The sequence below is a fragment of the Coloeus monedula genome (genome assembly GCF_965178545.1).
Source record: "Coloeus monedula genome assembly, chromosome: 3".
Taxonomy (NCBI): domain Eukaryota; kingdom Metazoa; phylum Chordata; class Aves; order Passeriformes; family Corvidae; genus Coloeus; species Coloeus monedula.
The window spans coordinates 80,896,955-80,913,398 of record NC_138783.1 but is presented as its reverse complement, the minus strand read 5'-3'; the positions used below and the strand labels follow the sequence as shown (position 1 = coordinate 80,913,398).

Genomic DNA, 16,444 nt, shown 5'->3' with positions numbered 1-16,444 from the left:
GCAAAGCTTCAAATAGGTATTTGTTTTTCTTAAATCAAGTGCAATCAATATTGTAGCATTCTTTATTAAAAATACTTATTTCCATGGGCACTGTGAATTGTTACTGTATCAGAGTAAAAAATCAGCAGTGCTGAAAGATCACTTCTTTAACCAGTGCACCAAGATCAGTTCTCTGAAAGTGTTGATCACAGTTGCCTGTATTGGGCACATGTCTACTTTATGATTGCTGCAGTTTCCCTGACTTCAATAATTACACAGTCCTTTGGAGCCAGAGGGGTCATTCTTAGACTAGAGTGCACGATAGCAGAATGTTCCTGGTTGTTTCTCTGCTTTTGGTTGTTGTGTGGTTTTCTATGTCTAAATACCTTTGATATTCAGACTCACACACCCAACTTTAAGCCCTTTAGTCCATAACAATGCAATGCTTTATGGATCTCTTTAGTTTAAGGAAGGTCGAGTCAATACATATTTTTAATCTTAGTTTTAGAATTTGTATCTGATCTCTTAAAATTGTATGAAGCTGAGAGTTCGTGAGTTCTGGGACAAAAATGAGAGCAAAAAAGCCCATTAAACACAGCACCAGAGTTTAAACCTTTAAAAAAGTTCAGATTATAGAGACAGCACTGCTGCATCATTCTCTGTTGTCTCTCATGCTGCTGGGTATGGCTGTATTCTGTGTGAATATTGAGTCAGTGTTGGCACGGACAACAATTACAAGACTAATTGAGAAATGTGTTGTCTTTATTTTGTCTGATCTTCTAAGTCTATTTGAAAAACTACATGAACATGAAAACTATTATCCTGAAAATAAGACATTGGAATAAAACCAGCAAATGCTGGGTTGTCTTATGACACGCCCCACAGATCTGAGAGTAGAACTGAGGGCAGAGAAACTCATTTTAATCTTTATCAGGGTTTAACCCCAGCTAGCAGCTCAACCCCATGCAGCCTCTTGTTCACTCTTCCTCAGGGGAATGGGGGAGAGAATGGTCAGAGTAAAAGTGAGACAACTCATGGGTTGAGATAAAAACAGTTTAATAGGTGAAGCAAAAGTCATGCACATAAGCAAAGCAAAGCAAGGGATTCAGTCACCACTTCCCATGGGCAGGGAAACCATCTTCAGGAAAGCCAGGCTCCATCAGCCATAACAGTAACTTTGGAAGACAAACACCATCACTTTAAACATCCCCCCCTTCCCCCCCCCCCCCCCCCCCGCCTTCCTCCTGCTTCCTCTAGCCTTATATGCTGAGCACAATGCCCTGTGGGATGGGATGTCCCTGTGTTCAGCAGAGATCAGCTGTCCCAGCTGTTTCCCCTCCCAGCTCCTTGTGCCCCCCCAGCCTGCTCCCTGGTGGGGTGAGAGGCAGAAAAACTCTTGACTCTGTGCAAACACTGCTCAGGAAGAGCTAAAACATCCCTGTGTAACCAACACTCTTTCCAGCACAAATCCAAAATAGCACCATACAAACTATGATGGGGAAAATTAACTCTGTCACAGGCAAATCTAGTACAATATCCTTGGCTGGAAACAAATAATTAAGTCAACATTAAAGCCTGAGGCCATGAACTCTTCACAGCAGGCATTTTTGCTTTATGCCCAGGATACAGCAAGTGGAGCCTGGATTCTTAACAAAATGGCATTAATTCTATTTATATTCAAAATAGGGAACACTCCGTTTCCTATTTCTATTTTGGCTCTGAATATATAGTATAATAATGCTTTTATTAATCAGTGGTAGAAACAATCTCTTCAACATTTATTTCAAGTATAAAGTTTGCAGGGGGGGGTTTTCCGATAGAAATATTTGCCAGGGTTTATTCAAGGTGAGTATATAATGTAGACTAGTGTATTATAATTCTGTCCTAGAAGCAATGTCCAGTTCTCTTTAACAATATATTTTTCTGTTTCTGCATAGCTTAGATAATTGATTTTTAAGTGGAGAGGTTGTCAGAAAACACATTTGTTTACATTCTACATTTTACATTTCAAAGTATATGAGGTAAAGTATTCTGAGATAGAGAAACGTGGGATTTTTTTATTTGTAAAGCATTTCTTTACTGTCCATTTGTTGGGTTTCCTGGTTTTGTTTTGTTTTTTAAGCCTGTGATGCTTTTACTAGAGGCACTATAAGAATCAAACTAACAAAAACCTAGTATGTTATAGAAGGAGGAACAAAGGAAAGTATCAGAAGAGCAGAAGAGTAAAAAAAATCCTGGGAGAGAGGAGAAATTGATAAGCTGCTGTCATTTCCTATTTGGTTGTTGTGAAACTTGTTCTTTGTAGCACAAAGGGTAAACAAAGGAAATATTTTTAAGAGCCTTGAAGAGGCTGAATACTCAAACAATGCAGATTATTCCACAGTGGCTAGTCTGTTTCCTTGGTGAAGACTAGTTGAAGCAGGATGCACTGCTGCTGCTCTGTCTTTTCTATTAGAGTAGGCTACAGAAAGCTTTCCCTTCAGTGGGAGCTGACTTGAGGAGCCAACAGTGGTGAGGATTCCCTTTGCTAAAGGAAATGGCCAGATAGATTACAGCAAGCTTATCTGGCTTTCTGATACATTTTCCAGAAGTTATGTTGGAAGCTGCTGGCTTTAGGAGAAGATATGTCTAATGAAATATCTCACTTGGTCCATTCTATGGGTCACATATTAATACATCTGCTTAAAGTCAGTGGGTAAACTAAATGGATTTATTGAGATGCCCGATACCAGGAAAAGAAACCTGTTTTCATTGTTGAAATGAAATTAACAGGCTCAAGAAGGCAAAGGTTAGACAAGAAGATAAAACAAATTAATCTATACCCAGATCCCATTGTTTGCATAATTTTGTATACCCAGTAGTAAATAAGAGATTCTGGCAGGCATTTCAACTTGTATGCATCAGTCCTGCTGATTAGGCAAAACCAGAATTTTAACAGGATGACTCAAAACCCCAGTGCATTATCCTGGAAAGAGTAGAGTTTCAAACACATTTTGGTAATTTGTAATGAAGATGCTAACTTTAACTGCTCAATACCTAGACAGAATAGTGATGGATGTTTGTTTCTTATGAGTCTTCCATTAAAACATGTTACAGACTAGCTGTCTTATTTGAGTTGCGTATGATTCCTACAAATACTGTCTGAATACCAGAGTTCAAAACCAAGTGCTCCTATATAGTTTCTCCTAGATTCCTTTTGTAGCCTGCCCCCTTGCACTGCTGCCTTTGGGTAGCCTTTGCCCTGTCCTGGATGAAGGAAGGATCGAATGCTGTGTCAAATCTGGTAGTGAGGGAGGGGCTAGAGGTCTGTGCCCTTAATCCCACTGATCCTCGTTGAAAGAATTCTTGTCATTCCCGACAGCTTGATAACCTTTCAGGTAAGACACAAAGAAAACAGTCTGTCGCTGTTGGATGCTGACTGATAGTAAGCTCTGCCTCTGCCAAAAAAAGAGGCAAGTGGCTGCTAGCAAAATTTAGTGTTGATGAAGGTGTCATTAATACCATAAAGCTTCCAGGTGAAAAAAAGGGACATAACTATCAGAGAAATGGCCCATTCCTGTTAGGTCCTCCTTGGCCTCCCCAAAGCAAAATTGACAACACGGTGGAGGGTGGCTGCTCAGTGGCTGCTCGTGTGTTACACCTGCTTTTTCTGCTTTGCCTTGTTTGCTTTTGCCTTGTCTCTACAGCAACGAAAGGAATTATTCCAGCTTAAAAAAAACCCACACAAAACTATAAAATTGTATTGCATTTCATGCCTAACAAAAAGTTCTAGTCAGATATTCTGAATCTTCTCCTGTAATTAATTACAAGGAAGGAAAAAATACAAGCTCTGTCAGCAGGAAGACAGGTGTATAAATGTAATCAGATGTTATGCAAACCATTTGATACATTTTTAAGTGCCAGTGGTTTGAATTCATTTGACAAGCATGTGAAATGCAAATGATCCTGCCCACACATTTTTAGAATAAATTAAAATACACTTAACATCATATTTGTTAGTCTTGTTCTAATAGGAAGCCTATGTGCTCTGAAGTGTGTATGTGTGTATTTAAATGGCACTGTTATTCCACCTGCTCTGAGCTAAATCGCAGCTGCTTTTGAACCACCGTTCCATTTTGCCTAATTCAATGCCCTTCTTCTTTTATGACTCGGTTAGATGTCTTGTCATTAAAAGTGAGCTCTATTTTTAAGGTTTTTTGCTAAAACATTTTCCTCATGTCTTAGAGATTTTCATGTAAAGAAGTAGTTTCTTCAAACCTGGCTCTTTGAGATCCCAGAGCACAGGCAGAAAAACTGGCCAGATCCACTTGAGGATAAGGGCATAAAAACTGGCCAGATCCACTTGAGGATAAGGGCATAAAAGCGTCCCTACACTGTCTGTGACTGAAAGCACACAAATATTTCTTAGTAGTCTTTCTTTCCTAATGTAGTGGTTTGGTCCAAAATACTCATTACTTATTTACCTTCTGTGAGATAAGAATTAGGAGAAAGCAAAGCAGGTAAAAAACTTAAAAGAATATAAAGAACTATATTAACAGACCTAAAAGAAAGGAAAAAAAATGGAAAAAAAACCCCACACCTTCAGAACACTTCTCCTCCCCCCACCTTTCTCGCTTCTCCCACTGACAATGTAAGAAGACAACCCTTGAGATTTTCAGTCTGTTTACCACTTCCATAATAACCTTGTTCAGTTCATTTAGGAAGAGGAGTCTCTCTTGCTCATGCTATGGAGATATCTCCACAAGAAATTCTCTCATGGCTTCAGTATCACAATGAGACAGCCGCCCGGGTTGGTTCTCTGCTCGCATCATGTGAGAGTCCCTTCTCCCGACTTACAGCTTTCCCCACAACTGCTTTTGAGGGTCCAATCTCGAGCTATTGGGGTACAATTTTAAGGTTGAGCTGTTCAAAAACAAAGGTTCTCCTCACCCATCTCAGGGAGCACCTTCAGCTCCAGGAACAGAGGCCCTTCTCCTTTCCTGGGAGAAAAGGGTCTTCGTCATCTTCATCTCTAGGACTATCTCTGGGAGTGTCTCTAGGAACAGAGGTCTTCTCCTTCTGGTTGGAGCAAGAGTCCTTGCCACTTCCATCTCTCCCTGTTCAAACTTCTCATCAAATTACAGCTGCTTCAGCATTTGCTTATTCCAGCACAAGTGCTTTTGCTCACAATTACAGTTTGAACGCTCCACCCCCCATGCTTTCATGAAATTACAATGGGTACTCTGATATATCATAGTCTATCACCACCATAGCTTCACAACAGAATTGCAGCTTTTAAGCATCTCCTCTTTCTCCTCCCTCAGGGTTTCAGCTCTTCCTTCTTTACTTTATGTCTGCAGGCTTCATCTATTCTGGAGGAAATTTATAGCACTAAAAGGGTTAATCTCACCCAGCCCTGCAGCTGGAGTCGCTTATTGTTGTTGGTCACATGATCTTTGCCGGGCAGCGGGGCAGCTTCAGCTGAATCTTCGGCCACACTGGAGAGGGGGGAGTGTGTAGAGCCGGGCCACACCGTCTGCACAGAGCAGGGCAGGGGGGCCACAGGTGGAGCAGGGCCGCACGGCTCCAGGATGGCTGTGTCTCGGCCTGGCCCCGGCTGAGCAGAGCCTGGCCCGGGCCTGCTGGGCCCCATACAGGCGCAGCCCAGGTACCTTTCCCAAAGCCGGAAGCAAGAGAACTCTTTCCCGGGGTTTGTCCATTCTTAAATGTGGACCACAGAGGCGGTCAAAATTTTAAGTGGCTTAAAAATTGTCAATATTCAAACTAGCCAGTTGATAGGTTATGTTAGGTCATAGAAGAAGCTGTAAGCACCTCTTTGCAAGAAAATCCGGAGCTGTGCTTGCTAACCCGTGACACCTAAGAAAAGGAAAATCTCCTGATTGATGGAGTGCTATGAAGCATTCTGAGGACATTTGAAGCCTGGTAACTATTTTACATGCCTTGAGGAAGCCATATAATACAGCTGGTATCACTGCTTGTAAACAGCTCTGTGGACTAGAGGAATAAATAAAGGACATAAACTTCATTGTTTCATTTCCATCTCCACTCCTGTTTGTGACAGTCCTGTACACATAAAATATGTAAAGTTTAATTTAGCTATCTCCCAGCCTCTCTCTTTCATGTTGGTAAATATATTTTTGATGGACTGTAGAGTTTAAATTTTAAATAATGTAAATACTTAACACAGCATCCCAGAGATTTTCACTGTCAGGGTCAGCATTAAAATCTTAGTCTCTAGCATTTTTATCCCCAGCCAAATTCAGTAGACCTCATGGCCCACAGTCAATTAGTCTCTCCATCGTAACAGACTAATAATGCTAGTCCTCAAAGGAGATGTTGGCTGCATTTTCTTTATTTGTACTGCACTTTGTAAGTATTAGTTGTATTTAGATGTGATCTAATGTTATTTTAGAGTCTCTTTTAAATCCCAGTGTGTGTAAAGGGTCTGAGAAGAACATTTCTGAGTCACAGAAAAGTGTTTCCATTGCATTTCCTGTCTGCTGGACAGTGTGGAAGAGAGCGCCTCAGAGTATATACAGTGGTAAAATAAGAAGGCACATGAGGAAGTGTGTCTAGCCAGAAGGATTTTTGGTAGTGAGAGAAGTAAGAGAAAATAAATCTTGAAGACGTACACCTATCCTTTTGTTTAAGCTGAACATTATGCAATTTACTGTGCAAATATTTCAGGAAAGGCCTCTGGAAGAATTCCAAAGTCATTTAATCACTACAGGTTGATTTCTTCCCTTGTAACTTCCCACCATGTCCAAGTTCTTTAACATTATTGTGAAAATTAACCAATTCTGGACTAACTTTGAATTTCCGCTCTTTTAAAAATTTGTTTTAGGTGCTTAAAAACCGTTGCCTCTTTTCTACCTGTTTTGGTTGTCGTATTACTCTGGATGTTTTAGAAAATTGAAGTAGAGGTTTTCAAACTAGAGGCCTTTAAACTTTGGTGTCTTTCTTAAATCTCTTAAAATCCTTCAGAAATCTCATTACTTCATAATTTGAAAAAAAAAGACGTTGTAAGTCATATTTTCTTTTTTATATGTGTATTTAAGTGAAAGATCATCTGGAGGGATTTACTATTTCATGCTTTGCAAATTGTGAAATCTACCTGTCTATGCTGAGTCTAGAAAATTTTATGAAGTGAAATCTATTATTGTTTCTTCTGTTCAGAATATGGTTGGTTTTGTTAAATATTATGAAGATCTTTATTTTTGCCATACAAAGCCCTGATAGACATCATGACATAGAAACTTCTAATTAAACTCAGTGTTTTGAATGCATCTTTCTTATTTTATATATCCGTCTAGGTTGCTTTTACAGTTCTGTTTGATTTAGAAGCTCTTTTGAAGATCTGGTGTTTGGGTTTCACAGGATACATCAGCTCATCTCTTCACAAGTTTGAGTTGCTGCTTGTGATTGGAACCACTCTCCATATTTATCCTGACCTCTATCACTCTCAATTTACATATTTTCAGGTATGATCAGATACTTTTACTTTTTACCCTATATACCAAATTAAAACATTACCCATCCACATTTCACACAAATTTCAATTTTCTCACAGTATTGCCTCATTTTGAGAATGACTTTAAAATAACAAATCTCTGCTTTTAACTATGTTCATTGGGTGGATTTACAAAAATGGATTCTTTCTAACATTGCTGAGAAGTCCTTTCTGTTTTCAGTAACTCCCATTTCTTATCTAAGCTTCACTGCTCATTAAGTTCTGTTTTGTTTCTTCATTGTTCTTCATTGAGCCTTGACCTTGTACACTGCTGTTTATAACATCACCTTCCAGTAGTGTCCACCACTACTCTCCTGACTGCTCTCCTTGAGGCCTTAGTTCACTTGCTGTTGCTTCTCCAAATTTTCATCTCTGTGGCAGTCACATGCCTAACTAAGATACTGTGGGTCTTCTGAGGTAATTTATCCAGAGTCATCCTAGACTTGGGTTTTATAGTTGTCCATCTATTCCTTATCTAGAGGAAAAGTGTGTTTATTTAGGCTCTTCCTGCATTTTCACTTGGCTGAAGAGCAGGAAAGAGAGACAAAAAAAGACTGATTAATTCTGACTTCTAATTCTTCTCGTCAGCCAGCCCAACCAATTCGCTATTCATGCTCCTTCAAGTGCTTAGGGTTGTTCCAGTTTTGGGAGAAAGCACTGGGATTCATTATGTGTTATATTCTACAGTGCTAAAGAAAGGGGTTTTTTTAAGAATATATATATATAAAAGGATTCATATCTGCCCATTATTCAGCAATGGATTGGCATGGTGAATGCGTAATACTCAATAAAGGCAAATAGTAAATCATCAGACAGAGTCCTGTCAATAAATGTGATTAGTTATAGAGACACATCTTGTAATCATGAGTACAATATGGGGGAAGCAGTCTCCCCAAGTGTGGGTTGAAATATAATTTTTTTTATAATTTTTATAATTTTCAGATTTCTGCAAATGTCATCCTGTATTTTTTCTAAATGGTTCTGCAGACCTGCTCAAGAAAGCTTTCAGGATAAAAAAAATCTATTTTGCTTTCATCTGATATCATTTGAAGATTTTTAAGTCATTCTAGCTTTGATTTTCCTGTCCAAATATGTAGAATGTTGTTACTCAGTGCAGCATGATACATCTAAGGTGCAAGAAAGGATGATCTGTCAGGAGTATGCCATTGCACTCTTGTGTCAAAAGTACACAGGGAGCATAGCTGGGAGCTCTCAGTTAAAGCAGTCAGCAACTTAGTTAATAATTGGTCTGTGTTAAAACGTAGTCCACTTATGACTGGTGGTTTCTTTGTAAGAATTTTTAATATAAAATATGAATGTTGGACTAAATGGATGATGTCATCACTAACTCATAGGATTGAAAGTGTAACTAAAATGCAACCAGATGCTGATAATAAAATAATGTCTTTTTAATTGATTTAATTAGTTTAGTGGAGCAGTGGTGGTGGCGGTGGTGGTTTTTTTAATTACACAGTGCTAGCTTTTATGAAAATTTCAAGATGTGATTTTTTTCCAAAGTCTATGAAAGACATACGTTTTACAAGCAGAAACACCTGCTACACTGAAAGATTTGGGTTGTATTTTGCAATCCAAATCCCCTAGGAGGCAAATGATTGGAAGGTTTCAGAACACCTTTGATGTCAGCATGTAAGGTACACACGATATTCCTCCACACTTAAGTCCTGGGCAAGCTAGATAACACATTTTCAAATCAACCGAGGTCAAAAAGTCTTTTTCACATGAATATGTCTTAATGTTAGGCAGATTTCCAGGCATTTAGGTATTCATGATGACAGGGTAAATGTGTTCCTTGTCAGCCAGCAAAACAGATTACTGAAAACAGAAGTCCTTGACACATTCCAGAATAGCAAGCATGAATTGTTGTTTGGCTTGTCTAGTCCTCCTTGCATACATTTCAGTTTGCATTATTCATTAGTCTGTATCATTACCTTTTGCCAGCACATCACTCACTCTTTACTACATTGGCTACTGTCCACCCTCCCACCTATCTTCCTTGCATTCATTCAAGACACTTTGCAAAGCCCTCTGTGAAAGACTACAGCAAAGGACTGTTACATGGCTATAATCTATAGGACATAAAATCAGTGGAGAAATGACAGATTTTGCATATTATTGCAGAGATCTGTAATGAACCAGCATAAAAGGGAGAGGTTTAAACAGAATTAAACCTATACTGGACTGAAGTGATGGTATTGTATTTGTGCTTGGGGAAAATACTGCTGACTCATTTTCTGAATAACTATCATCCCTTGCAGGAGATGCAGCCATTATTTGTAACAAAGCTGTGGTTCCTCTTTTGTATTACTCATTTTGATTTGTTTTTAATATATTTTTAAATCTAATCCAAATAGTGCATCTTCTACAGCTCCTAAATTTAATACAATTTGCAGTCCAATTACACAAAATGCATAAATTCATTAGAATGTACTTTTGCTAGATTCAATTTGTCACCTAATGAAAATAAATGAAGAAACCAAACAGTATCAATAAGATTAGTGTGTTGCTTAAAGGTCAATTAAAGTTCCCCAAACAAAAGGGAAAAAAGTAAGGCAGATAATTGAGTTTATCTAAAACACCACTCAGAATATCAACTAGTATGAAATCTTCTCCCCACTGGGGTTTGTGTTGAAACTAGCATTGATGGGAGCAGAGCTAATATTTACACCGCGAGTAAATCTTGTAAGAAGGTACCGTGTTTACATGTTAATGGTACTTGGAAATCTCACTCATCTCACTGTCTGCCTTGGTAGCCAGTTTCATGAACTCAGATTATATGTAATGTAGTCAAGGTACCAATATGAAACAAAGGACTTTATTTCACCTTGTGCTAATGTTGTGTAAGTTAAGCTGTCCAGTGTAACCCCTGAACCTAGGACCCTTGTTTGTCTTTGCCACTGAAGACAGCAAAGGCTCATCCTGTCTCACATAAGGGCTCTGGTATGCTTAGAGTAAGCTGCTCTCTTGAGCGGACCCTCTCTCTCTCCCCTTTGGTAGTTGAATCTAGATGATAAGCATATTCTGCATACCTTAAAAATGGGTAGGAGATAAGCTTCATGTGAAGTCCAAAGGTATACATTATTAGAAAGATACAGGGTACAGTAAACTCGTTATATGAACAACTTCTGTCATACTTATTTTCTTTCCAAAAACAGCATAGTAATAGTATTTGACTTGTACATAAGGTCAGCCAATAACTGCACTGCAATTCCTACCTTTTAGTTCCTATATGATTCTTGTGGAAATCCAGGTAAGAGTCTTTTTCTTCCTAAGAATTGCAGAATCTCAGTTGCCCCATATGCTGCTGTCTGGTGTCTTCAGCAACTACTGTTGCTGCCACTGCCCTTGTTGATACTGATGTTCATGTCAGTGTGTCAACATCAATGGCAGAAACAGGAAAATCAGAATTGTGAGCAGCTCTTTCAAGGTAGACTCAGCAGTGAATGGGTGAGGAGTTCCACACAAGGTCAAAGTTTTGCTGCCACTGCTGAGAGGTCTGATATGTCAGGGGCAAACAATGCTGTTGTGTGATACTGAGTTTTTCTGATACTGAGAAACACCACCCAACATTTCCCATGCTATATGTAATATGAAATATTATAAAAAATAATATATGCTCATTACCAAATTTGCTAGGTTATGTGGTATGTAATGCCAAACAATTTTGCCTCAGGTCACTGAAATGGAAGGATGATCTGTGGAAGAAGATTTGGCAGTTCTTTATGTGAATATTTAACCTGGTATAACAAATATCATAAAATCAGAGAAATCTAAGTTGGAAGAGGCCTTTCAAAGCCATCTCATTGAGCCCACTGCTCAAAGCAGAGCTTTCATCAAAGACTGTTCAGGATGCTGTCCATTTAGTATAATAATGACATTTTAACAGTGATGATAATCAAACTGGAGCCATTTACCTAGCCCTTCAGGAGATTCTCAGTTACCAAATCCAGACTGATGTGCTTTGACTCCTGTCTGGAGCTGTTCTTATGTTTGGTAGCACACTATAAACCTCCTTCGGTCTCTAATTCCACATTGCATTCAGATTTAATATCTGTGGTGTGTTTTGTCTATGTCTTTTGTTCCCTTTGTTACCCCAAAGCTGGCTTTACCCAGTTGCATTTCTGCAATGACTCTTCACAGTCGGTGAGTTGACTATAGCCTTGGAGACCTTGGGTCCTCCCATGCCTGTACTATCATCCCGTGCCTGTATGCCTCAATGCTGCTTATGTTTCAGGTTTTGTGGTTTTAACCTAACACACAACTTACCATCTGTTACAAGTGGTAGAAACTTGATATTTATTGGTCTACAAGGCTGCAGGTCCCTTTTTGGCCATTAATGTCTGATATTTTGAACATTGTTGATTAATGTGATCATCGAATAATTGATACAGTTGCATTTTTCTCTTTCCTTGCAGGTTCTTAGAGTAGTTCGCCTTATAAAGATTTCTCCTGCTTTGGAGGATTTTGTGTATAAGATATTTGGACCAGGAAAAAAACTTGGGAGTTTGGTAGTATTTACTGCCAGCCTTTTGATTGTAATGTCAGCAATCAGTTTACAGATGTTTTGCTTTGTGGAAGAACTGGATAGATTTACAACCTTTCCAAGGGTAAGTATAAAAAGCACTGATTACTCATTCCTTGTTACTATTTTCTTATAATGGATATTTTCTTACCATGGATGGTGAACTTGGCAGTGTTTGGTTAATGATTGGACTTGATCTTAAAGGTCCTTTCCATCCTAATGATTCTGTGATTCTGTCGTGATTTAACCTGGCCAGTAGCTAAACATTACACAGCCACTTGTTCAATCCTCCCCCTGCAGTGGGATAGGGGAGAGAATTGGGGAAAATAAGTAAAATTTGTGGTCTGAGGTAAAGAAATTTTAGTAGGACAGAACTGGAAGGGGAGACAATAGTGATAAAAGAATTAGAATATACAAAATCAGTGGCTCACAATGCCATTGCTCACTATATGTTGACCGATGCTCAGCCTGCTCCCAATTTGCAGCCTCTAACCAGTTTTGCTCCCAGTTTATATGGTGACCATGATGCCGTATGGGATGGGATATCCCTTTGGTCATTTGGGGTTGGCTGTCCTGGCTGTGTCACCTCCTAGCATCTTGTGCACCCTCAGCCCGTTCACTGGTGGGGTGAGAGGCAGGAAAGGCCCTGACTCTGTGCAAGCACTGCTCAGCACCAACTAAAACATCAGAGCATTATCAACATCATTCTCATCTTAAATCCAAAACATAGCATTGTGCAAGCTACTAGGAAGAAAATTAGCTCTATCCCAGCCCAACCCAGGACATATTCTATCATGTGTGTTACATTAGCAGTCTTCCTTTCCTTCTGCAAAACATGAAGCAGTTTATCTCCATATGTATAGATTAAAAAATTGTATTTTCTGGGTGTAATAGTCTTCCTGTAGTCCTTCTGTAGTGAAAGCCATCTTTCCTTGAGATAGGTATTCTATTTGTGCTCTCAAGGGAACATAGAGGAATTTTACCTATGCACCGTGATGATGACACAACACACTATATGGCTTAACAGTACTCTAGCATGTTACAGGAAGAGGATTCATGTCCACAGGCACAAATATTAATCCAAGAATTTATGTAAAACATGTCTACACATGAGTTATATCTTCATATTATGAAAGTGGTTGTTCTTGATTTGTACAGGAATGCTTGTTTTGCATGGAGTTATAAAACCTGTCTGCATTGACATAGTAAGTGTTTGCCTTTTGGGTATAAATAATGGATATTTACGGGCATTGTGCTAATTCAGAACAGAACATTGAAAATCAGTGGAAATTGGAGCTAATGTATTTATTGAAGCACACTGTTCTGAATGAAAATAATGCAGTTTCTTTAATAGTGGATTAGACTGAGTGTACATGGATTGGTTCCAGTGACAATTTATTTGTTTCTGTCATTCCAGTTTGGTTATCCAATGTATCTATTTTAGTGAAAGTGCATTGGTTGGGACAATTAAATAACAATGAATAAGGCAGCCTCAAGGGTCGTGCATTTAGTGAACAAAATGGCTAAACAACAATTTGTAATTATCAAGCTGAACTTGATGTATGGGAAGCTGGCCATCAAATGTGAGACAAAAAAATACCTACCCACAGGGAATAATGTGACACCATGCTTTCTGTTTTGAAAAACATGCTTAGAAAAGCAGCCGGTAGAATTAGATATTCAGTATAATTCATTAAATGCTGAAGAAAGGAAAAAAATGAAATGAAATTTAAGCTTTCCTAATTAAGTCAGGTCTCTAAATCAGGTGATATTACCACCATATTCTGTGCTCAATTCCCATGTAAACCTTCTGAAAAAAACTTCAAACTGCAGGTTTCAAATCACCCTGGAATTTTGTTTTAGGATTATTTTATTATTTGTGCAAAATGTCAATGAAAGTCCTGAAAGAATAATTGTAGTATGACTAAAATAAGACAGGATTGCAATCACCTGCACATTTTAACTAGATAAATTGATACAAGTACCTGAGAAAAATCCACTTGCAATGAAAAATTTCCAATTTATATCAATACATTAGTAATGTTTTGGATTATTTTGAGCATTTTAATCTGCTGCCATTTAAGCTTCAATAAGGTCTTCTAGCATACTGAATTTTAACAGGTGTATGAAAATACTAAATACATGTTTGAAGGGTGATAAAATATTCTCTCCAGCAAATTATACCATGTTTTTACAAACAGAGAATGTCTTTACTTGTCTTCTATTTTCTGACTTAAGTTCTGGAAAAAGAAAAGAGCTGTTAGCAACAATGCAAGAGTGTTCCAGCAATACTGAATTGAAATTATACTTTTCTTATCATAGCCAGAAGCATGAGTCTCTCATTATTTTTTTTTATTTGTATTCATATTCACCTTGTTATATTTGTTTCAGAAGTGTAAAATTTACAGTATGTGGTTTCTTTTTGCAGTTTTATAGTGCAGCATCTCTTAAGAGGTTAAAATTTAGCAAAAATTTTGTACTCAAAATTGTGATTGATGGTGTGAAATAGTGGTATCCCTCTAAAGGAGTGTGTCCTCCTAGCAAAGTCTGGGGAGTTCTCACATTTTCTGCCCTGAATAAAGATCACTGAATCAGTTTGCAATAAGACAATTATAATTATTTTCAAAACATTTAACTGAAGACAGAATATATAACATATGAGATGATATGAAGTCTGCAATACCAGAATTTGCTAAGATAAATTATTAAGAGCTTACCCTCAAAGAAGAGCAGACCTTAAATAGCCAGGACTGTTACTGTGAATTTTTTTCAGTTGCAAATACAGAGATGACAAGCATGATGACAGAAATGGTGACACTAGAGGCTAAATTTTGAGTTTGTATATTAAAGTGCTTTCTACACTGAAACAGACAAAACCTAAAATAATTTTGAAACTAAGTGCTTTATAAGAAGGCACAGTATGGGTTTTGGAACAAATAGACCTCCTCCTTTTGCTAATGCCGCTAAATTGCATGTTTTCACATGGTTTCCTGATGAAAATCAATAGGCACAAGCTCACTGTTGCCATAGCTACTAATTTCACCCTTCTTTTGGCCATTACAACATGCCAAATGGACTGGCTTTCTCTCTAATACTAAGTATAAAAATACAGATGTTTGCTTTACTGTTTTTAACCAATCTGCCATCTCTTCTTTTTGCACATCTTCTTCACCTGCACATATTGAGCCATGAGGAAGGACAGGGCCCCCTGAAGAAGGAATGGGAGGGGGAAACTGTTCAAATAGGTGTAAGGTGGCCGCTAAGAAAATTCACTTTATGGAGAACAAAACACATTGTTAGTGTCCCTGACTTCCATGCCCTGGTTTCTTTTGGAGTTTGGGGCCATGTGCTGACTGCTCTGTGTCTCAAGTTACAAATTTGGGAATTCTGCCCCTCTTTTAAATGGGTCAACACAAGATGAAAGCCAGGCCCAACTGATCACAGCAGCAATAATCCCCGAGTTTTCACAAAACCAAGTCTCTGCTCCTAGCCTTGAGCTTGGAGAAAGTTCATTATGTGAAATACTAGTTCAATCTAAGCAACACATATTAAGAAAAGATGAACAATGCAGTCTTAATTCTCTGATGAAGTTAAAATCTCAGTATCACTGCCACGTTTTTACAGGACGGTTACTCTTCTCTCAGGGCATCACTGAGCCCTCATGACTGTGTCAGAAGGAAAACATAAGTTTATGCTGGTAGAACAGTTTGCAAGGATGTTACAGCAATGTCCTAAACCCCCTTAACTTAATTTGAAGAAGTAATTCCGATGATTGTAGAACTGCTTCTATGAATTAGGCCACTGGAATTTGGTCCCTAAAATTTTGTGCTCAAGCACCAGTTACAAGACAAGTGCATTATAATTCTAAGTAATAATTTGTGTGACACCACCCCTGTAACAGTTGGACAAGATGTCAGAACTGGCACTTTGGCTCATATATTCTACCAAACCTTTGCCAATCTTACGCTATAAATAAAAAGGTAGTTTGACTTCCATCATTAAAACAGCTCATTAAGTAACAGGGCATAAATACTCAAAGAAATTGACAGTCTTTTCTATAACACAAATTAATTCAGAAAATCACCATTTGCATAAATTTCTAAGTCTCGTCTTCACAGATGTTGATTCTGTCAGCTGGTTGCATTTCAAATTAATTTTAAAATAAACAGTGGGAGGTACACCTTTCAGCTTAAAATAACTTGCTCGAAAGAAGATTGCTTGGTGCAAAGCACATATTCATTGTGCACTGCTTTATTTACTTAAAGCTAATGTTTTGCGTTGTACTGGACTTTCATGTTATAATGAAGTGCTTAAATTATATTGAAAGGCCATTTTATAAAACTATATGCTTTATGCACAACTGGTTTGGATGGAAGATTAGATTTTTTGACGTTAGAAGAATTTCTTCTCCACAT

General features: G+C 38.2%; 1 protein-coding gene across 2 annotated transcripts in view; it reads left to right on the top strand.

Moving 5' to 3' along the window:
• Positions 1-16,444, top strand: part of NALCN (sodium leak channel, non-selective) — a gene marked incomplete at both ends in the record, with an annotated part of 224,145 nt that overhangs the window by 114,204 nt on the left and 93,497 nt on the right. For both annotated transcript variants that reach the window (XM_082278001.1, XM_082278000.1), the window contains 2 exons: positions 7,293-7,460; positions 11,923-12,114. In XM_082278001.1, coding sequence (XP_082134127.1) covers positions 7,293-7,460; positions 11,923-12,114 — 360 coding nt within the window. The remainder of the gene's footprint in view (positions 1-7,292; positions 7,461-11,922; positions 12,115-16,444) is intronic.